This window comes from Manacus candei, unplaced genomic scaffold, assembly GCF_025592945.1.
Source record: "Manacus candei isolate 608988 ecotype Guabito, Panama unplaced genomic scaffold, ASM2559294v1 h1tg000018l, whole genome shotgun sequence".
Classification (NCBI taxonomy): Eukaryota; Metazoa; Chordata; class Aves; order Passeriformes; family Pipridae; genus Manacus; species Manacus candei.
Genome location: NW_026138066.1, coordinates 16,999,797 through 17,026,806, shown reverse-complemented (window position 1 = coordinate 17,026,806; position 27,010 = coordinate 16,999,797). Strand labels below are relative to the sequence as shown.

The 27,010-nt window shown below is 40.2% G+C and overlaps 1 protein-coding gene across 9 annotated transcripts in view; it reads right to left on the bottom strand.

Annotated features, from left to right (window-relative positions):
• The window catches only part of WNK1 (WNK lysine deficient protein kinase 1), a 102,360-nt gene that overhangs the window by 28,445 nt on the left and 46,905 nt on the right, over positions 1–27,010 (bottom strand). For 5 of the 9 annotated variants that reach the window (XM_051784874.1, XM_051784876.1, XM_051784875.1 and 2 more), the window contains exons 5-13: positions 16,725–16,813; positions 15,111–15,330; positions 14,556–14,889; positions 13,286–13,470; positions 4,584–4,655; positions 3,813–3,962; positions 2,316–2,789; positions 996–1,277; positions 234–325 (exon numbers count right to left, since the gene is read on the bottom strand). In XM_051784874.1, coding sequence (XP_051640834.1) covers positions 234–325; positions 996–1,277; positions 2,316–2,789; positions 3,813–3,962; positions 4,584–4,655; positions 13,286–13,470; positions 14,556–14,889; positions 15,111–15,330; positions 16,725–16,813 — 1,898 coding nt within the window. Of the gene's footprint in view, positions 1–233; positions 326–995; positions 1,278–2,315; positions 2,790–3,812; positions 3,963–4,583; positions 4,656–7,885; positions 8,315–10,055; positions 11,638–13,285; positions 13,471–14,555; positions 14,890–15,110; positions 15,331–16,724; positions 16,814–21,259; positions 21,649–27,010 lie in introns of those variants that run through there. The other 4 variants (XM_051784883.1, XM_051784880.1, XM_051784879.1 and 1 more) reach the window with 4 other exon arrangements.

The following is a 27,010-nucleotide window of genomic DNA, read 5'->3' as shown; positions in this document are numbered from 1 at the left end:
TGAAAAATAAAAATGGACTATAAGTTAAATCACTACAGACAATCCTATTTATTCCCTCCATATCCAGCCATAAATCAAAACTTACTCCACCTCTCATAACTCTATTTTTTTCTCTGGGAAGTTTATCTCCTCACATCCTAAAGAACACCCTTAGTGAAAAAAAAAAATCCCTGGTGAAAAAGTATACCTAAAAATCACACATGGAAGCATAATTTAAAGAAAGCAATGCTTACCTATCCATAGAGGAAGCCAAAGGGGTAGACTGAGCAGGCTGTGTTGCTGGAAGAGTCTCTGAAGAAGCAGTTTGTGAGACTCCCTGAGAACCCTATGGACAGAAACCTACATCAAGAACCCCCCAAAGAATACAGTTCCTCCTCAGGTAACCCAGCAGTCTTTCAAACTTACTCCCAAACCAGCTGTAAAGCTAAAAGCTCTGCCTTTTTAGAACTTTAAACAGCTGGCATCTAGACAGCTCTAATTTACAAAAGATTCTAGAGCAAACTGCAGTGAAGCAAAACATCCTCTGGGGAGGGGTGAGGAGAGGAAGTCAGCCGTCCTTTCTACTTCTACATGTCACTACAGTTTGCCATGCAGTCACGGTCTTACTAACAGAATGTGCAAAAGGCAAGCCAATGCAGAACACGAAGACAGTTCAAATTCTCCCTAGCAAGAACGACGCTGCAGGGAATAGGCATAATGACAGATTCTCATTTGCAGCTTGTCTTTGATATGGCAAAAATGTTCCACAGGACTAGCAAGAAGTGAAGTGTTAACTGCTTTTTGCCTGCAGGATGGCACACTCACTTCCCAACAGAACAACCAGTGGCAACAAGGTCCCCACATTGGCATGACATTCTGCTGTAAGAGAAAGGTCATTTGAAATATTAATTTCCAACTGAAGAAAAGCACAGAACGGATCAGTTCCCCACATACATACACTGCTGCATGACTCAAACATCCTAACTGTATTGTTACATTATATTCCATATATTTACCTCCAAAGCTGCCTGCTGTGAGGAGGCAGATGAGGCCTGCTGTGCTAAACTCACTGGAGGCTGGGGCACTTGCACCTGTCCTCCTATGCTGCCCATGGAAACAAGAACGTTCTGTTCCCCATACGGCTGCACAACAGGAGCGAGATATCCCGACTGGGCCATTGCATCTGTGGGTAAGGGAGGGGACAGGACAGCAGAAGGAATGCTGGCAGAGGCCACAGCAGAGGAAGGTGCCACATTCGAGTCCCCGGGGTACTGAGACGGCAGCCGCGATGGGAAACCCTGGAACAGAAACGGGGGAGTCAAGTCAGTGAATGTCAGAGCTAATTAGGAAACACGACAGTAAAAAAAATGAAAAAAAGAAAAAAAAAAGAAAAAAAAAAAAGAAAAGAAAAGAAAAAAGCATCAGTTCCAGGGGCATCTTCCAACCTTCTGTACTTATTCAAGCATTGCCAATATCTTCCCAAAGAAGCAAACTGCTCATGCAGCCAGCTTGCAAGTCACCATGCTTGAACAAGCAAATTCCCACTCATACTTCCAAGTCTTAGGCAAAACAATCTTCATCTCCCAACTCTCGCAGCTGCCTATGTAGCTTATTACTTTAAAGCCTGAGACATGAAATGAGTTTGAAGAATTTTCAGGCTGAACAACTACTGCTCAGATGTTATAAAACTGCTGCTGATTCTTGAGATTAATAGCAAAAACAGTCTTGTGTTCTTCCTGTCCTCTCAGGATGACCTGACCCAGGAACACCTTTGTCATTATTCAGGTTGCCATTGTTACAGCAATCACACAAAGTAGCTGAAGCAGTCTGTGCCCACCAGTCAAGCAGTTCACAACTAGCATCAGGTACTTACGTCACATTCAAGATCCATGCTGCCTGCCTTATTTCTAGAAATTCCATGTCCCACCCCTTCCCAGACTTGGAATGAAACACTGACATTGTTGAATATGCTGCCATTGATTTTCTTTCCAGTGCACATCTCCCAATTCTGAAGTTGAAATGTTTTGATTTTCTTCTTCTCCAAATTGACAGATCTCTTGGACACAAAGCTGTCCTCTTTCACACAGTGGTTGAACAAAGCCCTGCACTATGATTCTGTCATTTTAGACAAATTCCAGTGCCAAATATGTAAAGTTCAAAACACCAGGGTATCCAAGGACATTTTTTTTCCTCTCCTCCTTAAAGCGTGTTTTTATCACACAACGGAATTCATGTTGGTGGTTTAATGGCTCTCTTATGAAAAGTGAGTTTAGCTCCGATACCTTAAAGGAACAGCTAAAAATGTGGAGAAGAGGTCTGCTGGCTTGCAACAATACCTGGTAAAGAGCATCTCCAGCAGGAAGTGAAGCTTCAGCAGCTTGTCCAATGCTGACTGGCAATCCCACGGACTGGACAGCTGGCTGCAGGAGCTGCGGGAGAACCTGGCTGGGCAGCTGAGCCACAGGCTGCATCATTGTGGGGAGCTGGCTAGGGACAACGGTTGATCCTACAGGAACAGCAGTTGCCGCAGCAGACGTTGCCAGTGTGAGCAATGGCTGATTCATGCCAGCTGCCATTGAAATGGGTAGTGACTGGAAACCTGGCTGAGCCACTGTCACATGAGGAGCTGCTACAGGCAACTGAGAGACTGGGAACTGGGGAACCACAGAAGTTGGCAAGGCCTGTCCCATGGGTAGAAAATGAGAGCCAATGGGGACTGATGGGGCAACTGAAGGCTGAGGGAGAGAAGGTGCTGCAACAGGTAATTGAGGCTCGCCTTGGATGATCGACACTGGCTGGGAAACAGGAAGCTGGGGAGGTAAAGAAAATAGAGATAGATTTTTTTTTTAAAGCAGGGCTGCGGAAAGCAGAGCTTTTACACATTAGTCAAAGAAAGCATTATTCAAGTTACAGCACTCTGTTAAAGTGGGCGGGAGCACAGTTGGCAGAGTGGCTGGGAAGCTGGCTGGAGTTCCAAGCGGTCCTCTCTTCGAAACACTTCCCTTTGAAGAACTCAACAGGCTCTTAAAACACACACCCACAGCGGGTGAAAGAGCAACATTCGAATACCCTGAAGCACTGATTTGTGCATAAACAGAATCAAATTCCCCTCAACTCTGTCCTCAGACCCAAAGCCTGCCTTCTTACAGAAAAGAAGTGCAAATCTTTCAACAAATCTGTCAGCTTTGGGTATGGGGACTAAAGCAGAGGAAAATGAAAATCCACTGTGCCAGCATTCAGAGAATGGCAGGGGATATGTCAATTAAAGCCAGCAAATGATGCAACTGGAAAGGCAGTTTAGATGAACAAGCAACAAAACAATAATTTCAAAAACAAAAGTAAGGCTCACACATTCAACAGAGATATGAGCCAAAATGAAGCAATATTCAGTAACAGAAGCTTCTTGACCAGGGAGTAAAGGAGAAGAGCTGAGTAAGAAAGATGACAGAGTGAAGAAAGGAGTCCTATGGTTCACTACCTAAGTAAGTGACTATATAATGATGCAGAAGATAGACATTGTATGGGAAACAGAAATGACAAGTTCCTGAAAATCCATTCACAACACACCATTCATCAAAATGCCTCCTGATATTTTTGATGATTTAAAGATCTTTGTGCATGGAAGTACTATCTCTCCCTCAAATTACGACCGCCACATGTGAAAAGGTTTCCAACAAAACTGACAATTGCAGTACACTAGGAATACTATTGCCTGGATGAATGTTTTGGAACCATTAGAAAAGATGACAAAAGTGAAAGTAGCAGCATGTTGAATTTGCCAGCTGTGAAGAAAAAAAAAAAATAAATCTTCTGCTAGAAATAATTTTGTTTACCTGTGTCCCAGCTGCTGCCTGAGGCATTGGCATAATCTGTGAAGTCTGAGTTTGAGAGACAGTTTGTGCAGGAGTTGTGCCAGCAGAAACTGGTGGCTGCTGCAGCTGGTATTGTCCAGGCTGTTGGGAAGAGGCTGGCTGCTGTGCACTCTGTAGTAAGAAAAGAGGCAGAAGCTGTATTTCCCCCACACAGAGGTTTTTAAAGCATATCCTACTTAAATTCTACTTTTTACTCTCTCACAAGTAATATCAGTGCTTCTTCAGAACATGCCAAGTCAATTAAGCTTTAGCAATTATTAGCAACACTAATACAATTACATTATCAGCACCAAATCTTGCAACAGAATTATTTCCCCTGTGTGATCAAGAATGAAAATTCTATAAAGGAAGAAAAGGCAGTTAAGAGAATGTTGCAGAAGATAGTATTTCCAGTTAGGAGAAATCCTAAGAATGAAGTTTGCCTGTCTAGACAGTCTAACTTGCAAATCCTGACACATCTCCCCTTGGAAGGGACCACCACCGCAAGCTCAGGTGGAAGTTGGGGAAGACAGACATGGGAAAAGAAGTATTAAAATGATTTTAAAAATAAATTCCAGAAGGTCAATGCATATCTCATAGGACGTTAGACTGGGTGAGAACCAGAGGATTCCTCTGCTTTTGTGCAAAACTAGGGGTTGAAGGGTGACAGAGGTAGTCAACTGGTCTTAAAAGAGTCATCAAAATCCTATACTAGGAGTATTTTAGCCCTGTGTTTAGGAATTGTGATCTTACCTGCTGAGTGTGTTGGGTAGGCTGGGATGGCACTGATGCACTGCTCGAGGCTGGTTGGCCTTGCACCTGTGTCTGGAGGAGGGGGAAAAAAAAAAAAGGAGTCAGCTTAAAAAAACCCTATGATTTCTGCCATAGGCAATAATAATCATTTCTGCCTGGAATGATCTGCTTAGAATAGGTTTCTAGCAGTCCTTTTGGACAAGCAGTCCTTCTGGCCAAATTCCGCTATGACAACCAGAACAAAGCAGAGCAATCTGGAAGAGTTTCAAACTTCATTTTAAGTCTTCCAAAATAACCAATATAGAAAGTTTTTGCAACCCCTCAACATGACACAGATGAGCCTACCAGCTTCTTCTTCCACTGGTGATGCTTTAAAAGCAGGATGCCTTGGCATGACAACTGGAAATAGAGGCATTAAGTTTTATCTTTACATGTGTCCTACACACAATCAGGTGGGGTGATAAAAGGAGGGTATATGGAAATAAAACTATCCATAAAAAAAACCAACCACCAAGCACAAAGATATACGGAATTCCAGACTAATTACAACATATCCAGTACACATACATGTCATGAGTTTCCTTTGAGAGGTATGTCAAAATACAGGCTAGTAATCATTCCCAGAGTCACTCCCATTCAAAGGCTACCAAGAATCGGATATTAGGGAATGTGGGGGTTCACATTCTAGCTAAGACAGAATTTTTGAATAAGCAATGAAAAAAATGGATGAGTGGCATACAAATGAATGTGGAAGATTCAGAGGAAAATGGAATGGATTGTCATTATTTTTGTGGCTGACATTTTTTGATCAGATCCCAGGATTTGCATTATGATTTTTGTGACAACTGTATTCCTTTATCAGCTCCTGGGAGAAAACTAGACAAAGACCTCCAGATGAGCTCCCTGAGCATGCACCACATTGGTGAATTGCCTTTGTAAGAAGCATATCTGGCACATCTATATCATATCAGAAATAACTACTAAAATTCCTTAATGCTGTGATCATTCAGCTTGAAAAAGCTCATTAGGAACAAGTTTATTAAAATTACATACTTTTTTAATTATAGAAACTTTGAGGAAAGTAGACTGCCAATAAAGAGAACCATTTTTTTCTTTGCTGTTTTAGAAGCTTGAGGCCCTTACTGGCTAAAATCTAAACATGTGCTATATCCCACTGCTATAACATCTGTTCATATTGACTTAGTTTAGGCTTCAAATTCTAATCTTTTAATGAATTAGATAAAAGATCCCAGAACTTATATTCTGTAAACAATCACGATCTCTTATTTCGTTTTCCAGATGTATTTTACATGCACCAGAATTCACTTCCTGAAGTTTAACAAAGGTTTATGAAGAAAAAATCTCCACATAGTTTTCAAACTTCTTGAGTAGCAGATTCACTCTACAAGTTCTCCTACAGCACAGCAATTGCTATCTATTAGACTAGTGATTAAAGCTGCTCCTGCTTTAATAAAACACAGAAAGCCTTGAATACTTAGTTATTCATCTTACCACAGAAAGCAAAATGATTCTCCTTCAAACAAATCCCAAATTTGCTAATACTCCAACAACTAAAATGTTAGAGCCCCTAATTCCAAGGACAGAAGTAAAAGAGAAGTCTACTTCAAGTAAACCTTCTCTTTTCACAAAAAAAGTTATGAGAATTTTCAGACTAAAGTGCAGACACAATGTATACACACACACACTTCACAGTCACAGTGTACAAAAAAGTGACCATTGCAAGCGCAAATACCACATATGCTGATAAAACATGTACCTCTAAACTAAGCTTCAGGCCTCCAGTTTTGCTATTTAAAAGGACACCATTCTAGGTTTAGAAGGTGGCAATACCTATTAGCAACAGTTGTCTGTGCCATTAATTAACTACTCAGCCTGTTTAGTTTCTTCAAAGATCCTCCAAACACATTTCCAATCCATGTACATGTACATAATATAGCTCCTTCCATTCCTCTCTTCTCACTTTCTTCCCCCAAGTCTAGAAAAAGCCCTTGCATTTTAGACAGTCAGCAAAATAACTCTGTTGTTGTCTAACGAAACATTATTCATATGAAAGTTCAACTTTAAATAACACTTTCTCATTAAAATTAAGGAGCAGCAAAGTTTTACTATCACTGCTGATTCCAACTGTGGAGAAGATAGATTTCATTGAAAGCACTGATTAAAAGCCAATTTGGTCCTCCAGCTCTCTCTCACTAAAAAAAACCAACCAACTAGTCCCAGGAGAAACACTTAACATTTTTTTACTTTTAACACAAAAGCCCTACAAATATTTCAGCCAAATCTGAACACAAACCAAATGGTTGCTGATGCCTCATTATCTCATCGCAACCTGGTAAAGGGATCCTAGTATAGACTGGTGGAAAGACATCCCCAAGAACGCTAATACTTAGAGCCACAAGGAGCAAATCTAAAAGTAAGGCTCCCCTTTATAAGTACAAGGTATGACTTATAAAAAGCAGAGAAATTCTGGACGGGTTTGCTCCTGTAACCTGAGGATAGGATGCAGGTGGTCCTGATGAAAGCGAGGTGGACAAGGCCTGCTGAGTTGAGGCTCCCTGGGGGAAGCAGATGAAGAGCTGCGACTCTTGCAACACCTTCTGAGGCAGCTGAACAATGGGCAATGAGAAGTCTGAACCAAAAGCAGAAGATGAGCCCCCTGTAGGGGGAGGAGACTGGAAATCACCAGTGTCAGAGGAAGTCAGTTGTGAGGAATCACTGGAGTATTCTGGGCTTCCTTCTGGCCAGCTCCGCCTGGCAGAGCCCCCTCTGGGACCTGCTAACCCAGCACCAAGATAGTTACACTGCTCCTCTGTCACAGGCTGAAGCCGACCATGCGACCCTATGCCTTGAGTGGATTCCTCTTGACTGGTCTCCATAGAGCCCCGGCGACTTCTGTAGACCCGCGGGGGTAAAACTGCCCCTTCTGCCGAGGCAGAAGTCGGTGTGTGCACATGGAACTCAAAGACACAGCTGGCTCTGCCATCACCACTGTGAGAGAGCACAGCCGGGGCAGAGTGCGGAACAAACACCTGGTGGAAGGTCATCTGAGCAGGGTCTGCACTCAGAGGAGCTGAAACACTGGATAATGGAGAAAGGGGACCCATCCCAGAATCCAGCCTCAGGTTCTGAACGGGTCTTGCCAGGTATGTTTGCCCCGGTTGAAAATCGAACACAGAGCTTTGTGGAGGACCACCTTGCCCATGGTTTGACTCAGAAACCTGCTTCAAATGCTGTTCAGTTGCGTGAGAGTTATAAGCTACTTGATCATACTGCTCCGATACCTGTGATGGATAGTGCATGCCCACCAAATATACAGCTTCTGGATGCATTCTGTAGTGAGCATCCTCTGGAGGTGTTGGTCCAGATCTATAGTCATTGTGGACAGGAGCTGGCTCAAACACAGGATTAACTTGCACATGCAGAGGCTCCCCAGCGACTCTCTGAGCTGCTGTGCCCAGCATAACGAATGCCTCTGGTGTCCAATTGGTGGGACTACCACCAGGTGGAACTAAACTCTGGCCAGTCTTCAGCAATGGCTGGAAGTGGCAAGTTTGGGCTTCCAAAAATGAAGTGCTCTTGCGCCGCTGAGCAACTGCCACCTTCGGCGGGCAGACAGGTGGTGGTGAGAAAGACACCGGCCGTTCATGAACGGTTGGGAAAAATATCTGTGAGTCTGGGAACGTTGGTGTTCCCCCACGTGGATGCTGAGGCTGTATTGACATGAACAAGACAGGTAATTCATACATTAAAAGTGAAAGCACATCAACATGCACAGTTCACTAGGCAGTTCTGTGAAGTAACTTTATAGAATTCATACTCAATTCATGGTCAAAAACATACAGTACTAAGGAAATTTAGGTGAGTTGTAAATATCCATTAAATACATCCATGGCAGGCATAGCTACAAACGGGAACATTTGCTTGTGTTAGAGCTGCTTTTCCAGTTCAATTCCAATAATTCACAAAAAGAAACCAGCTTTGCTCATGACAATGGAAAGAGATTTATTGTCACAGCCTATCCATTGTGATCAGTGCTTGAAATCCAATCAAACCCCTGAGGTCACTGCCATATGTGGAGTATGAATTCAGAACTTGAGAGCAGCAATGATGCAGAGCCTCTAATTTGCACTCAGAAGATAAAATTACATTAAATCTCAGTATTTTCCAACACAAAAAACCACAGTGTACGTTATCCTGTATGCTATCCAGAGAGCTAAAAGAAACCTTTTATGAGACAAAATTGAACCATTCCAGCACACAGGTGAAAAAAAAGCTTCTGATAAAACCAAAGAGCCTTTGGGTTCTGCCTAAGTTGATTATCTCTCTTGATCCACTTAATCACACCTTTTTACACTGAAAATTAATACCAATTGAAACAAATCTAACTCTTGCCTGGGCAATAAAACATTCACAGGTTTAGAAAGAGTAGAGTCCTCAGGCAATTCCACTCCATCTCATTTACTATTTCAAATGAGGTTCACCTTATTTAAGATTTGTAGGGAAGATTTCAATAAAGACAGTTTATGTAAGAATATCAAACAACTTAGTAATTTTGCAGTTTTTCATCTCTGCCTACAGTGTGCTGAGAGAATGCATTCTCTACCCTAATGGAAAAAAACTGTAGGAGTCAGTAGCAAACACACTGTCCAAGACAGATGGCATTTATGACTTCAAGTTGCTCTTTCCACATTGTTTACTTTCTTCCCAGCCCCTTTTGTCCAGAAAAGCAGCAGCAAATTTCCATATTGACCAATACAAACAAGGCCCTACATGTTGAAATACTCTTCCTACATTCTAAAAACTGGTTCCACTTACTTCAGTTTCACAAAAAATGCTTCTCAAAACTTATTTTGTGGAAATTGAAGCTCAAAATTGAAAAGGAACTACCTGTGTGTTGCAAGCTATCTTGCATCTGACTTTCTGGGAAACATGAAACTATGGCTTCTTCCCACCAAGAAGCAGTTGAAGTGGTAATTCTGACTAAAACTTACAGAAAAATCCTCAAAGGTATTCATAATTTATATTTCTAGTATCCCTATCACAGCTAGCCAAAGCTTTGAGAATAACTAGCCACAGCAACCAAGCTTTTAAAACTGGTTGTTTTGTGCAGGGCTTAATTAACATTCAGTGTTTACTTAGAATTTGAAAAATAAAAAGCTATTCTTCTGATCATGATAAGAAATAGTCTTCCCTTTACCTTCTGTGGTATAACTTGGTAATTTATATTTAAACTATCCTAAAATACAAAAAAGCAGATGGTCAGCCACTGTTTGATAATGTTTAAGTGTACTGCTTCATAGAAGGGGAAAAAAAAAATTTAAAATTCAGCATTCCAGCAGCACAGTGTAAGGACTCAACTCTTCATTTTCTCATTTTAAAAATGCCCAAAGGCCAGGATGTATTTAATGATAACTTATCTTACTGTGCCAGGAGGCAAATGGTAACACATACAGGACTGACAGAGAGGGAGGGCAGGCTGGAGCGTCGATGCTTGCGTGGAGAGGCAGAGTGCATGGGCAGGACACTTTCCAGGGCTTTAGAAAGCTTTTCTGCAAAGGTTTCTTCAGGGACAGTCCGAAGGTAGAAAGGAGAAAGAGGTGCAGACAGCGCTGGTGGTGGGGTGCAAGGAGCACTGAGAGGGATGCAGGACATACAGGGAAGAGCAGGAAGGTGGGGGACACAAACTGACATGCTACGACCACGTTGAGGCTAAGGGAGGAAAACAAAAGTTAAGAATTGAACACTTCAAAAAAAAAAAAAAGAATAACAAAACCAGCAAAAACTATAATGAGGTAGAAAAGAAATGAAGACATACAATGAGAGGCCCAATACTGACTCATGTGTGGTACAACAAGATATGAGAATGCTGAATGAATGCCAACACACACTGGGAACAGGCTGTGTGCACCTCTGAGGACCCAAGTTTGCCTTAGGTTACTGAGCAGTGTGGGAAGTTCCCTAGTACCCTTAGAGGAAACATGTGGAAGGCAGAACAGACAGTATTTTCTCTGGGGCCATGGAAGCAGCCCATACTGTGTGTTCTCAAAGCATCTGGTAGTCTGACAGATTTACAAAACTTAAAGACACTGATGAGCTTTCAGACATTCATCAGTTTAGAGAGTGGGTGTGTGTTCACAGGTATCACCTAACCCAGTTCCTCTACTGAGACAGTCCCTCTGCCTGAATTAAGTGGACTAAATGTACGCAGCTGGCTCTTTATTAACTAAAACATTACCATAACAATTTAAACATTACACCCTCTACAACATGAGTTGTAGAAAAAAAAAATAACCAGTTTAACATGTGGAAAATTCTGTAAAATTAGACAAGCCTTTTCCAGATGCTGAGCCAATAACTGCATCATGATTTTGTAATCTTGGCACAATCCAGAAGGCCACAGGTCAAAATCTAATCAAATCCCAAGAAAAAGAATGAAGTTTTAGGATGGGATTTGCATTTTTCTGTTTGGTTTGGGGGTTGTTGTTATTGCGTTTTGTGTGTGTGTGTTTTGCTGTGGGTTTTTTAATGAATGAATAGAAACATGACAAAGAGGCAGTCTTCAACTGCAAGTTTTCCTTCTCTGATATTAATATGCTTCTTATGGGTGTAATCCACAATTTCTTAAACTAATTGAAATCAAATACAGATCTCCAGAGAGAAAACATCAAGATATTCAGTGGAGATCTGACTTTAAAGATTTTTGCTGTGAGAAATCTTACGAGACCGCTCAAAAATCTGGGAGAGAGGTATAAGAGAACTCAAATGGTTAACTAAATACATCGTCATCTATTTGAAGGCAGGAGTAGTTATATATCATTCCTGACTCTAATTTATACAAATTGTTCAAAAACATCTCCACTGATGGAGATTACAGTACTTAACTGTCTTTTCTGGTTAGCAAATTTATGCTTATGATTTCTTATTCTACCTAACAACGTTGTGATCTGATTAGCATCCTCCTATTTTATAGCAGCCTTTTACAGCTTTCTCTCTCCTCAAGCTCATCTTTTATAGGCTCAACTATTTCAGTCTTCCCACATAAACCATGCTTTTGTATTTCTGGTGGGAATTTTTTAACACTCTTCTCCGAATTTTCTCTCAATTCACCCTCAAATTCACTCAGTCAAGGTGTCCAGGATAGACTTACCAACGGCCAAGAGCAGAACTACCATTTCATACAATGTGATGTTTGCCTCTTTCACAACAGCGTGATGTTTTTGACCATGTCCAGTTTGTGGTACAATGTAATCCCTAACTTTTTTTTTTTTTCCAGAATGGCTGCCTAGCCAGTTGTTGCTCATTCTGTACTTGTGTAGCTGATTACTACAGTTAAGCATGAACCTTGTTCTTGTCCTGATTGAATTGTGTTCTGTGATTAAGGCCATTTTTCCAGTTGCCAATATAATTTCGACTTGTCATCCTGTCTTGCCAAAACAGGGTTAGTAGTTCCTGTAGTGTTCTACTCCATTCTGTCAGCCTCCTGGGACCACTGTTGTCATCATACGGCACGAGCACATTTTGCAGCAAACTAAGTAGCTTGGCTAAACCTCTATCATATGCTTGTTCTCCCACCCCCTCTCAAAAGATTACACCAAAATATGGCTTACCCAGAACAAGAGCTTATTTAGAGGGATTAAGAACTCATCCTCAAGGACTCGCAGTACCACACGCCTCAGGTTAAGTGTGTTGGAAAAAGATGGAGATGCTTTGCGTGTGATACCAGCCTGTTTTCCAAAAAGCTACTTACACCAGTGATTCTGCAACAAAGCCTACAACCACAGGTACCAGAAGAAGTGAGGACCCTCAGCCTAAAGTGTCACATCTTCTCCTTTATGGTATTATTAAATTATACCATAATGTCTCTGTCTCAGACTTTTATTGGTGTAAAAAACGAACAACAAGGGAACCATTGAAGACAATATAAAAGTAGCAGAAGTTCTACTCCAGAGTTAGAATAGATTTCTGCATAGTCTCTTATCAGATCAAAAACATACCAAGGAAAAAAACATACCAAAATAAAAGGGCAACACAAATGAACATAGTAGGAAAAGTATTTGTGCCCAGTGCAGACTTTCCAGGGAAAAGGAATACGCATGATGAGCAAATCAACACAAGCTAGAAATAAAATTGGGAACAAGGATGTGGGGTCTTTTCAGTCTGGAGTTCTCACATGCAGCATTCTATAACAGTCAAAAAAATCTTACCTGCAAAAATCTGTAATCAAAGCCTCACAGAACACACACAGCAATTTCATACAGTAGCTCAAATTATTCTAATCCCTTCTTCAAACTAGACCAACAGCTTAATCCCTGGTAACTTCATATACACATACACAGACCACCTTCCTAATCGAGATTAAACGCTTACATTTGTGAGACAGTCTTATTCCAAGGATGTTACTTCCATCCATAAAAAAACCCCTAACCTATCATTCTGTATAAGTTTACGCAAGATTAAATAAAAATGTTAAAGACAAGGATACCCTTGCACTTTTACCTCCCCCCTCTAAACTTAGTCACCTTGCAAAAAAAGCCCCTAAACTACTCCCATGCAGAATTTGTCCCCTACGGAAAACAAAACATACATGGAAGATGGCCTGGCAGACTTTCCCCTCCCCTCTATACGGACAAACAAAAATCAGGTAATTCCATGCATTTGCAAAACTCCAAGTTCCAGCTTACCCCTGCAGGTGGCTGAAATCCTCCATGCTGCTGTGACTGCACTTGGCCAACTGAAGCTGGGTATCCCTGGACTGCAGTGTTTGAGGCTGACTGGTCAAGCTGGGAACCATACGACACAGCCTGACTGCCCACACACGATTCAGCATAAACAGATGACCCCATGCCACTGTCAACTGTCCCATCGGCTGCAGAAGTTAAAGATAAAAATTTGCATTTCAAGAACTGCCATCTGGATTCAAAACTTGAAAGATATTATAATCAATCAAATATTAGACTGATGTTTGTGCTATGTCACATGGACCTTAACAGCATTTTACCTCTTGTACTACTTAAGGCTGGTTACAAAATACTTTTTTTTTCCTCCATACAGTAATTTATTACCAATATGCCTTCCCCTAACCCCTGGAAAAATTAGTAATTTCAGAAGTGCTTTGGGAAGACATTTAATAATAAAGTATGCTTCCTATAAAAGGTTAGACTAGACATAGAAACCTAAATTCCACATTGTTATGAATGATCTGTCAAGGGTTTTAAAATCATTATTTTTAATTTTACATGGACATATAAAACAGGTGGGTTGTGCTGGTTGCCAGATGCACCACATAGGCACAGTAAAGAACTAGGCTTAGTAGTCAATGTAAAATCCCTGTACCTAAAGAACAGACAATAATTTGCTTTTTAACTTCATCATTCTAACATGGAAGTTCTCATCTACCATCATTATTCAAATACTGACTCACATGCTGGGATGGCAGAAAAGACAGGAGTATTAATTCATCTTTTCATCTACAGCATGTAAAACAGAAAATAAAGCCTTTTCAGAAAGCAAATTATGATCTGAACTACTTGTAGATTTATCTCATTTTCACCTTAAATGTAAGTTAACAAGAATAAGTGGTTTTAGTATCTTTATCTGCACTGGTGCCAGAGTACACAGCCTTTTGCAGGGCCAGAATATACTGTCCCTATAGGGCAGCAAAAACAAGGACATATGTTCATGCTTGAGGTGCCCCAGTTCATTCAGTCTATTACCTTGAAACTAAGAGAAATGTTTTTGTGCTGAGACACTGGACGGTGAATTGTGCCAAGGCTTGGCTCAGCTAAGGCACAGGAATGCATCTTATTTTGCTGTGCTTTCTAGGGGGCTATTGTTCTTCAGCAGACAGCATCACCTTAAGGTATTTACTGTTATAGCCACCAAAAGTGTAAGATCACCGGGAAGAACTGTGTAAGTGCAAGAGTTCCTAAATAAACCAACTGACACACTTACAAAGAACAGATACGCTGGGCTGCTGGAACTGCAGTTGTTGGTGTTGATCAGCTTCCGGCTCTTCAGGCTCCACTTGGGTAGAAACCGATGCTGAAGCAGTGGGGACAAGAGTAGTACCCGTGACAGACTGGGGATGCTTTGACCCTGCATAGGAAGCACTTGGCTGCTGTTGCTCCAGCTGCTGCTTCTGACTACCTTCTTCCTGAAGGATCTTCTCCTGTTCTTCTCGCACCAACTGACGCTGCTCTCGCTTTCGCTTAATCAAAGATACCCTGTCCTTGATAGCTTTCGCCATCGTCTTGTGATCCCCTTCACAGACATAGCCAGATTCCACCTGAAGGAGGATATATTCACAGAATTCAGACTGTCACAGACAGCCACTGCTGCAGTGCTACAGCATAAGCTACCACTCCCTCTGGCATTAAATTCTCATTCACAAACCCCTGAACCAGTTTTATTTCTAGACAGCAACACCAAAAGCAGAGGTGACAGACCATGTTTCACTGTCAGAAAACACCAGTACTTCCTAAGCTTTATAAGACCATCAGCACTTACCATTTCCTGTGCTACATCCTCTGGGACATCTCTTTCCAAATCAAAGGAAAACTCTATTGCCTCATTGTCTTTATATTTGCCCTTGAGTTTTTTGATGTCTTCAATTCGCAGCCAGAGTTTAATGGCAATTTTTTCTCCATCGTCTTCCTCCGCTAGTTCTACCCGTACTCCAGTCTCTTCTTGGAAGAAAGCATGATTCAAAAGGTCCTTAATAGCATATCTAGCATATTGGGAAAGAACAGAAACCACATACAATTATTAGGTTTTCATAAAATATTAAGGAATATCCTTGCCTGATGATCCTCCAGATTTATTCTCCAACTTTATGTGTGTCTCATGCATTACTTGGCAGACCATCATACAGATTTCTACTTAAAAGCATGAATGAGAAACAAAATGCAACAATGCTACAGAAGGTACAAAAAACTCAAACCACACCTATTCATTTGGCTTTCATCTTTCTGCTGACCAAGAAAATATATATTAAATAAAATAATAACAAACCTTGAAGAGGCAGCTTGGGTATATCTATATATACATATATCTAACACACAACCTGTAGTCCCCAAATTAATGCAGTAATCCAAGTGTGTATTTCAATCTACTTCCAGATCTTATCAAAAGCCTCATGTAGTAAATTCAGCACTAGACAAACACCACTTGATTCCTTTCCTATTTTATACTATTTTGAACCACTTCATCTTGCATTTTGTTTGGCACAACTACAAGTTTTGTCCCTATGTTCATATATGCACAGCATTATCAATGGTAGTTAACAGCTTAAACTAAGTGGCAAGAAACAGGTGATGTGTAGCCACAAAATGAACTTAAAATGGGGAAAAAAAATATTAGGTTGTTTAAAACTAAGGAAAAGCACTGAAATTAAAAACACACAACACAATCAGATGTAAAACTTCCAAAAGTTAGTAGAAGGGGATGAATAAACATCCATGGACAGATAAAACTGGCTCTGAACAGAAGAGGGGGAGGCTAGAGAGGGGAAAAAGGCTGAAGCATTCTTAAGTTGGACAGTCAGCAAATAACAAGCATGCAAAAGAAGCAAAAAAACCCCCCTCAAACTCCACAAATAACCCAACAGAGCAGTTACAGATTTCCTGTAATGGTATAAGTTAACCACTTCAAGTAGAAGTCATCTTGCAGAAAATGTGGATAAAAATAAGCATCAAGAATTTGAAAATTAAGACAAGTCTTCAAAATAATTAACCATAAAATACCAACAGAATCAAAGGAATAGTAAAAAAACCCAAGGATTACAGAACAAATCCAACCAACCAAATCCAAATACCTGGAAACCTGGAAGGATTGTCCTCCACAATTTTGCTGACTGGGTCAAAGTTTTAATAAAAGCAGTAAAATTTCTGAATAAACTGACATGGATGGTTACCACAGCATTTGCACTTTTTCTGACGCTGTTAATTCTCTAAAACAATCATTGCATCGGAATCTACCAACAAACAGAAGCTGCAGAAGTATTACTGGCTTCCCAACCTCCATCAAACACAGAAGACCCCAGGAACTAATTGGATCTGATACCATCACAGATAAAAGACTTGGACAGCAACTAGGATCTCTATCTGAAAAGGAAGTACTTACCTTTCACCTTTGTTTTGCCGAATGCATCCCTCAATAATCTCCTTCACTTCAGGGATTGCTACTTTATCGAAGCTGGCTGGCTTGACACCCTGAAACATAAAAGTGAGAACTGAGAAACTGGAAGGTTCACTTGACTTAAGTTTTGATTGTGTTTATAGCCCAACTATTTATAATATATACCTATATATTTATTCTATAGATAACTGGCCTAAACAATAAGTGCAAATTAGAAAGAAATCTGACTCCAGTATTACTGTTCATTTGTTTGTCAGTGACTTTTGCAAACATCCCACACACACCATCTTCCCATCTCTCAGCTACGCTTCCATAACAGAAGGCATTGACATTTGAGTTCTCACGACAGGAGAACTGTTTAGTTTCCATAGAAGTTATGCTGGCTAGAGGCAAGTACACAGACTGGACTGAGAATGGAAGGAAATGCTTCCTATGTAATCCTAATGCAGGAACCTACATGATTAATTTAACAGTCTTCCAAGCATTCTGCTGCTTCCCAGAATGTTTCCAATGTGCCATTAGAAGTAATTTTGGCATAGATTGATTTTACAGGAAAAACCTTAGTCCAGAATGATCCAACTGGATCATTAAATAACTTGCCCAATGTCAAAAAAAAAAAAAAAAAAATCTTTCCTGTATTTTAGCTCTCCCCTGAAGACCTACTATACCCAAACAACAGTCCTGCATCACTGCTTTTGTGAGCTCAGGAAAATGAGCTCAGCTTTACAGGCCTTTACAAAAGCCCTTCCACAACACACAGCAATCCTTTCTCCAATATGCGCTAAAACCACTGGGGGAGAGCAAACCAAAATCCAAATAAGATCAACTATCCAAACGAGTAAAACAAACAGGGCATGAGATATGACCATCTGGGAATTCTGAAAAACATTACCGGCAGAGAGCCAAGCTTCATCACTCAGTCATGGCCAGAAACTGCATTTTGGGGCTAACTGTCCACAACAGCAAAATCTGGCACTTAATTTTACTCAATGCAGCCTTTAGCTTCGAACTCTGTACTTAAGACAGCAGAATGAAAGAGGATGAAGACATCCTGTTCAAATTCTGGTATATGAAGAGCTGGTGTTTTCAAGCCTAACAATCCTGAAATTACACACTTGATACATTTGACCTTGTGCCACTGGTAAATCACAACTAAACAGAAAATGAAAACCATAGAGTCTGAAGAACAGAAATAAATGAAGTAGCAGTACAAGCATCGTGATTTGAGTCCTAAACAGAAAGTACTTCTCCCAATAACCTACACAACACTGCTGCCCACCAAACGAGGACATCAAGACATGACTCTTCCCCATTCTTCTACTGTCAGTGAGAAATCTTGAAACAGAAGTGTTTGAGTCTCTGAACTTGAGCCTTTGCAACTACAGACCTTAATTTAACCAAACATGGAGACTTAATATGGTAATAGTTTAATATCTACATTTAGAGACTTCTTTCCTTAGCCAGTCATGGCAGTACCTTGACTTCACATGTTCACCACATAAAATATTCTCTACCACACTCTTCCAGGAGAGGGCATTGTCAACATCAACTTCAACAGATGTAAACCAAAGTCTGGGAGAAGCAAAAAAGTCCAGTCTTTCAGTGGGCAACATCTACCACCATGTTTTACAAAGGTGTCGTATCTGGAATTTTTCAAAAAAAAAAAAAAGCCAACAAAAAACACCCACACTACAGGAAAACATTTATTTGATAAAAAACTTCCTGTTACAACAGCATTCTGGTTTATCGATTTCTTTGGTCTAAAATTTGCTCTTGTGAAATTCTAGGACTTGAAATCCACAGCACTGCAGGCTACACTGTGACTAGAATAAGCACTGAAACACAGGCTGTCAGTGAACATTAGTTTAATGCTTTTAAAAGCTTCACTGAACATCAAGACTTAAGAAAATCGATGCCTCGGGTGATAAGACAGACCCAAGTTTGGATGGTTAAGTTTAATACTGTAACCAGGCTATATCATACACCTCCCCCTTCCTAGCAGGACATGACAGAGCTCTCCACTCTAAAGGATTTATAAAACGCTGCTCATGTAGCTGACTTGTCAGAGATGTCCACCTTTAATTATGACCAAGTTTAAACTGGTCCCAGGAATTCAGGTTTATATATGTAGTAGAGATGTTTCCATGTAGAGATGTAATTAAATGTTCTCCTATATGCATGTACACATATAGCCTGTGCAATAATTACTCAACTGCTTATTGCACATATTCCTATCTAAATTTGCCCAAATTTAGCACATGTAAGTCTCCTAAACAGCTCAAGTCCCTGACATAGCAGCAGCCAGCAAAGACCTTCATTTAGGCTGCAGCAGCAGAAAGATGATGTCAGATCTGTGACAATCTCATTTCAGAAAAACTAAGAGGTAATATGAGGAAGATAACTGGCACAGTGAAATATCAACATGACGAAGCCAGAACATGATTTTTCTTGGTAACTATTTTACCACGTGCTCTGTTCTTGCATGGAGCCTGAAAAGTTAAAGCTAAGGATAGGTTTTAAAATCTGTGATTCAAATCTGCTATCCTGTGTTTCTCCACCCTCAAAGAAATTAAATACCTGTCCAAAATCTTCAGGCCCTTCCGTGAGGACCATTTTACAATACTCCATTTTGTGAATTCCAAATCAGGAGTTCAGTTAAAAAGTGAAGCTCCTGCCAACCTCCGCCAGCATGGCTTCCATGTTCCTAACTGCACCTTAGAAAATCTGGGAGAACCTCACACTAGGGCCTAAAGCCATCAGAGGGATTCTGTGTTCAAGCAGCTCCCTATTCCTCAGTTTGCTCCACAGTCCACGAGAAGGGCTGCCTAAGCCCAGTCCACAGCGCTGGTCAAGCACCTCCTAGGCTGGAGTTCACCAGCTTCTTAAAACTTTTTCTTTTCCTCCTTCAAGCACTAGTGGAAGTAACAAACTATTTTATACAACAAGAGAGAAGGTACTATGAATGACTGGAAAAAAATAAATAAATAATTACATCAGTGAACTCTTTTCTATCAGACCTCTTCTACACACCTTAACCAGCCATCACACAGAAACCCAAAGGAGGCCAGGCCCTGCAATTCAAAAACCCTGATGTGTCCCTAAGAGTGCAGGAGCTGGGCAGCCAAGAACACATTCATTAGCTTCTGAACCCAAAGGCACTCAAGTAAATAGCAAGCCATTCAGTGTTTCCTGGTTTTTACCATGCTTAAGATGGTCACATTCCTATATGCCTCTCCTAGTCCCCAAACTTCTTAGAAGAATCACAGAGCAACTCAAATCTTTTAATCTACCAGTCCTGTTCCCCAGTGGCACTTTAATTAGGGCTAAACACCCAAATCCCACTGGCATTATTTCTGAGTTTGCTAAAGAAACAGAAGGAAGAGCTCTTACAGAGAAAAAAAAAAAAGCATGCAGAGGTATAACAGGCACACATGAAAATCACCAACATTTTCTCAAGCCACCACCTAAATTCGCACAAACTGGCAGTGCTGCTGGAAGCAAGAGCCTCCTTTTCTCCATCTCCCATTCCCACACTCGTGTCATTTCCTCTCTTTCACCAGCAAATGCATTTATACAGTTGCATAATGAACCAAATTACAGCGTTTATCAGACTTTTGGTTGAAGCAAATTCAACCAAAAAAGCCTGCAGTGGTTTCCAGTGAGCTGCAGTTCCCAGTTTGGTACACTGCTGCACTGCCTCTCAGGCTTACAGAAAGAAAGTTACAGAGCAATAGCTGACAAGGGCAGAACTTAAAACCCACTGAACACTTCCATTTTGAGAGCACCTCTAAAATAAGGACATATATGTAGGCAACACAAAGCGCCACTGCAAAACCAAAAACTCATCTTACAGTCCTCATGTTAAGCATAAGAAGAGATTTCATATTTCAATAAGGTGTGGTAAAGTTTGTGTTTTTATCAGACTTTAACCAGAGGAATGAAGTGTGTTCCAAAATTCAACATTTATATGGTTATTTGATCAATTAAAGGCAAGTTAGATTTTCTCAAATAAACTAAATTTCCAAGAAACTTTAAAACACTAAAGTATAAGCTATCCAGAATTCTTCTTCAAAATTTTTGCCTAGAAACAGAGTACTTTTCATTAGTTGGATCACCACATTACTGGGTCAGTGGTAGCATCTCATTCTAGTGCAAGAGATACTGAACACATCATTTACTTCAATAGAGAAGGTACAATTGGTGCTGCATAACCTCTACAACAAACCAAAATGAAGACAGAAGAAGTGTTACATACCCTCAGACATTCTAAAGAAAAAAATAGTTAGATTTGGAAGAAAAACCCAGGTAGAAAATAGCAGAAGCAATTATTGTTCCAGCCTTGCTGGTCGGGATTTTAATTTACATTTAAAGAATTACAGGGGGGAAAGTACAGTCAAGTTCAAAAGCTGAAGACCCAAGCTATGCAAATGTAAGGCAGTTCAGCAGATTTGTCAAGAATCCACCTCCAAAATACCTTCCTGTGGCTACATGCACTTGACAAAGCTGAAATTCTTACTTACCTCTTTAGCACAGTCCTTGTGAGAGCAGCAACAGTGGGAATTAACAATTACAAATATGGGACAGATCTCTCTTTTTGTAAAATCCATCAGGAAAAGAGGGGCACACACACCACAGAGTTAGATGGGAGCTAATTTCCGATGGGAATCCACTAAGCTGTGGACTTAACGCACAGCAGACGGAAAGCAGACATCAAGGCTAGAAGGGAGCATTGTTTCCTGTTTGACACCTCTTGTTATTTTCCAAGTCCAGTACATGAGGCTGCAGAGATCTGAGCTCAATATCTGCTTTTGCCACTCTAATGCTGAATAGAAAGAATCAATATAAGCACGAGGTAAGCGTGTCCTTTTCTGCCTGCCCAGCTGGCTGCAAGGAGGAGGAAGAAGTGACAGTGGAAGGATCCTTTACTTCCTGCTTGTCCCCGCCCTCCTGCTTGGCTGCTCTACCTATTCTCCACCCATTTTTTCTGCCCTAGCTCAAGGCTGCAGGTAGGATCATCAGGATCCTGCTGCTGCAGAAGTACCACTTTAAAGAGGGGAAACAGCTCAGTCAGTGGGTTCAGATCCAAGGCTGCTCACACTAATTTTGTGCAGGGGAATGAAGGCAGCTGTTTCTCTTCTTTCCGTGGAGTTACAGAAGTATACATACAGCTGACTACAATCCTAACTAAACACAAAGCATCATTAAGATAATATATTTCACCTCCCTCCTTCCTGACAATGGTATTTTGCTACTGTTGGCAACATCATCTGCTTAACGGGTACTTAATGTAAGGGAACAGGGATTTGAAGGTGATTTTCAAATTGCTGGACAAAGTTAGAAAAATGCATTGTTGCTTGTTTTATACCACATGTGCACAAATAATCCAGAGTTACACGTTCTAGTTGCTAGATTTCAAACCTAAGCCAGAAGTCTGATTTTTTTTTCTAATACCCACTTTCAAACAACCATTATGAAACTTGTTTATTAATAAAATGAGCTGTCTATGGCTTCAGGGGTTTGTCTGGGTTTGGGGTTTTTTATTAAAGATATCAGGAGCAATGCCAAGAAAGATCAGGTACATCATCTTAAAGTATGAAGCTAGCAAACAAACTCTGACCACCTTGTAATGATAAACTGTAATAAAATTCAATTTAGAATTATTAAGTTCCCTTTTTACCCCAAAATAACATCCTTGGTTCAAGTACACTACAACTGTATCAGTGTTGTTGTTATACTATACAACATCGGTGTTGCAAAAGCAACACTGGGCATTTTAGAATTCCTCTTCACCAGCTGTTGTGAAACCTTACAGGAGTCAAAGGAAAAGGGATCATTAAAGAACCGGCTATGTTGACTGGCCTTCCAACTGCTTAGCTGGACATTCTACAACCAGCACCATCACACCCCCCCAAAAAAAAAATCCACGGTTGATCATCAACTCCATTTTAACAGCACTTCAAGGATGTTGGAATTTTGCTTGCCATTGCTTATAATTTATTTTTTTTGATGTTGCAGTTACACTCAAACCAAACAGACACTCTGCAGTCAAAGCAAATCTACTTCGCTGGAATAAAAATCTAACATTTTGCACACCTAATTAAGGTTTTTCTGGGGTATACTGCATGACCTGCAAAGAACATTAAACATTTCAGCTTTTAACAAGCACAGGGTCTACCTGTCCCAGTCTAACCACAACTCTTGCTTGGCTCTTTTCAAAGGTGCTCTAACTGTAGAGCTTGAAAGGAATTCTACTGTAACTGATTAATCTTCTCAGACAAAATGTTCTAACTTTGCAGTCCAGAAGCTAATAAAATCAGTAGCAAAGTCAAATCCCACAAACAAAGTAATTAAAGTCTCTATATTTTCTTTTTGCTAAGTTGCTACCATTCTAGTTTGAGCCAGTCCCAGGCTGCCACAAACCATTAATTTCAGGAATTTAGAGAGAGCATATGATTCCAGTGGAAAAAAAGCCAATGATCCTACCTCTTTCCCCCTAGTCTCAAAGATGCCCTCAGGCAATGGTATTTATAGCATTTAAATAGGTTTACCCCATGATCTCCTAAATTTCACTACCTGCTATTAGTTACTTACCCTACCCTCAAAACCTATGTGCTTAACCATTTCACCACCTTTTCCATTTCACATCCTTCATCTTAACCTTACTGCCTGTTCTAGGAACAATCTTTCAGATTTAGTTCTTTCCTTGTTTCACACAGGATATACCTATAACTGATAACTCTCATCCCAATTCAACTGAATACATCCTATGAAAAGAAAAATTTCAGCTTCAAATTTACTCAGTTCAAAAGATATGGGTTGCCTACAGATGATGATTTTCTTTTTCTAGTTAAAAAGCAAGTTAGAATAGTTGAGACCACATGGCAAAAAAAAAAATGAAATGCAACATGTTTTAACAGAAGTGAAAATTTACCTTCACCAATTTCAGTATTTTCATAGCAATTAATTCTGGACAATTGATAATTCCACCAAGAATTAAATTGGTAAATCCTGCAGAATAAGCTCTGCACCAGATCAGTATCCTAACAGAGTAAACAGCATTACTGCAATACAAGCAGTGGAAGCAGATGAAAGCTCCCAGTGAGCCAGAGTTAGCTCATGAGGCACTATGCAGACTGGGACAGGCCTCGTTGTCTTCTCTGCTGATCAAAAACAACCACTGCACATTTTGAACCCAATACCTTTTGAACTCGACTGACCCATCATCATCCAAATCAAAACTCCTATCTCAGCTACTTGAGAGATCTAAGTCACTGAAATAGCTTAACCAATTGGTCTTCACCCTCTGTGATGAAGATGTGCAAACAACCCAAGTCCCATGATTCTTAAATTTCTCCAAACCAAATGAATTGAGGACTTGCAACAGATAAGGATGTATGCTCAGACTTCAAAAACATGCTGTTAAGACAATAACAGCACTGAATTTATACAGGCCTGCTTGCTGCAACCTGACTGATCACAATTCAGAAACTCTTCCTCCCCAATTTGCCACCTACCCTCAAAAAACTTTCAAGGCATTAATAAAAACCAAGAGGCCAAACACACAAAAAAATTCCCAGACATCATTAAAGTTGCTATACACACAACGTATATCTCTATTTTGAATGATACACTCATATTAATTGTTTCTCCCTAAAGTTAAAAGAAGCACCTGCTCACTGGCAGGTGAAAAGATTAAAGCAGACTCCTGATTTGACTAGCAATCACTGCTCACTGTCACCTCCACATCTGTATCCTACAACTGCCTCCAAGCCCAGGAGCCACAGGATACTGACACTTCATGCTTAACCAACTTCTCTGACAGTGTCTCAACACTGTATTTTTAACTCTTAAAGCCAGAGAATTCACAGCATTAAAAACCTTACAAGACCAAGATTAGTAGGATACAGTTCTCTTGCTTTGTTCCCACAGTCAAGTTTGAACAGGAGCTTGTCATAACTGTTCCTAGAAATCATTGGTTGCAATCCTTTCCAGCCAGTATTCTCAACTAAAAGGTGGTAAAAAGGGTCAAAAACCACTGTATTTGTGATAATACTGAAATCCCATGCACTACTGCCAAATATACATCATGGCTTAGAGCTGCCTCACTGATAAATTATCTAGCCCAGTACACAAGGCATTTTAGGATTCTACTTTGGACATGAAAGCCCACTGTACTTCAGCACTGCCAGGTAAATAAGAATATCAGCTTATTTCAGAAGTCCTGAGAATCTGGAGCTAAGCACATGGCTTTAGTTAAAAAAAAAAAAAAATAATTAATCACAACACCTACTGTAAATGCAGCAATTCTAATGAACAGAAGAAATTAATAAAGCTCTGGAACAGGGAATTTTGTAACTAAAAGGCAGGGCACAGTTCCCTAGTGTATAGCTGGCAAACAATTAGGACACTGGTGCATGGAACAGTGAAAAGGGCCCTGTTTAGAAACACATAGTACAAGGACAGAAGTTCTTCTGAAAACACTAGAATCTGGACAAGTGGCCCAGGTACTAACAGTTGTAATTCCTGCACAAAAGCATAAAGATAATTTGCATCTACTGTGCACAGTTGTTTAACCTCACCCTTATAAGCAGGGATGCTGCCTTTACCACGTGAACATGAATCTGGAGTGGTGAAGATCCTAAGCTGGCTCAATGATCCTTTGCTTTATTGGGACTTCAGCTTGAAAATGGCTTTCAAAAAAAATACAGACATGCCTAGACATACATTTCAATTCTATAAATTTAGAAATGCCACAGTGGCACAATACTAAAAGTGTCTGCCTTCTATTTGCAGTATGGAAAATACATTTTTGAAAAATTTTATTAGTTGCATTCTCTGCTTTAGTCTGCTTCCATTCTGGTAGAAAATCATCATGTAGCACTCAATTTTAAGCTCATGTACAGTAACAGTAATTCAAAAGCCACAGATTAGTTCCAGTGGATTCAAACTGAATTTAAAAAATGATGCAACATGGGCCATAAAACACATTTAGTACCAGAACTAGCCTTTAAAAAGGATACCTACTTAAAAAGCCTGGGATAATGTTCCAGCACACCAAAAATAGTGCACAATTCCAAAAATGCACCAAAAGTCATCGTGCCTTTTATTTTCGGACTTATTCTATTAGAAGTGAAGAACTTACACTTGTGTACCAAAAGATCCAACAGTTTCAGAAGGTTGTCTAAAAAGTATCCCTGCTATGTAGAGAACTTTATGATGGTGGTAATGGGTGGTAAGGTAGAAATACATCTCTGAAAAGTGTTTCCCTTAAAACAGAGTCACAAGCTCATGGTGTTAGAAAGCTACTTACACTGGACAGAGAAGCAACAGCCTTTTTTCTCTTCAGCATAAACATTTTAGCCTGTTGTGTCTCTCTAGTTTTTGAAATGAACTGTATCTACAAAATCATACTCAACTCTGGTGCCCTTCACTCTCTAATACAGGAACAAACCAAAGCACTCAAGCAGGCACACACAGCCCCATGTCACTGCCTGCTCTAGCAACAGCTCCGAGGAGCCTGGAGGTAACTATAAAGGGCTTATGTAAAATTTTGGTGGAGTTCTGGCCTATGAATCACATAACCTCAAAATAATTTATTACTACTCAACACCTCTGTGAGTTTCCTCAAGACTAAAATTTTCCTAGACTTATAACATTCCTACCCCTGTGCAACTACAGCAGTACAATTAGCAGGACACAAAAATTGTAGCCCATGCATTCTTAACGTCACTGTTTTCAACTAGTGGCACTATACAGACAAATAAATTTGAACTATCAGTCTCCCCACAGTAATGCTTCAGTGATTCACTAATCATAGAATTATAATGGTTCTCACCTCACTGCAGAGTCAGGCATTTTAAAAACACGACGTTGCTGTTCCTACAAGCACCTTACCATCTCTTGTTAAATTAACCTCAGTTAATGTAAGAACTAAATAGATGTCAGGACAGGGCAGAATATTAAATATTAATATCACAGTTTTAAGAGGCCTGATTCTTAATTATCAACTTTTCAAATTTTTAAACACACATTGTTTAGTTTGTATTCTGTGAATTTATTTAGGTTGCATTGCAAAACTCTGCAATACAACCAAATTTCAGAACCTAAAAATACACTAGATCTTGATTTTATGCAACTCAACCAATGCTCACAATCATTTTAAAATCATATCTGATTCAAAACTGCCAAGGGACACATTCCAGGCTCCGTGGTGAATTTAAGAAAGAAATAGCTCCTTTTACTTCAAACCAAGTTTGTTTTACACCATTACT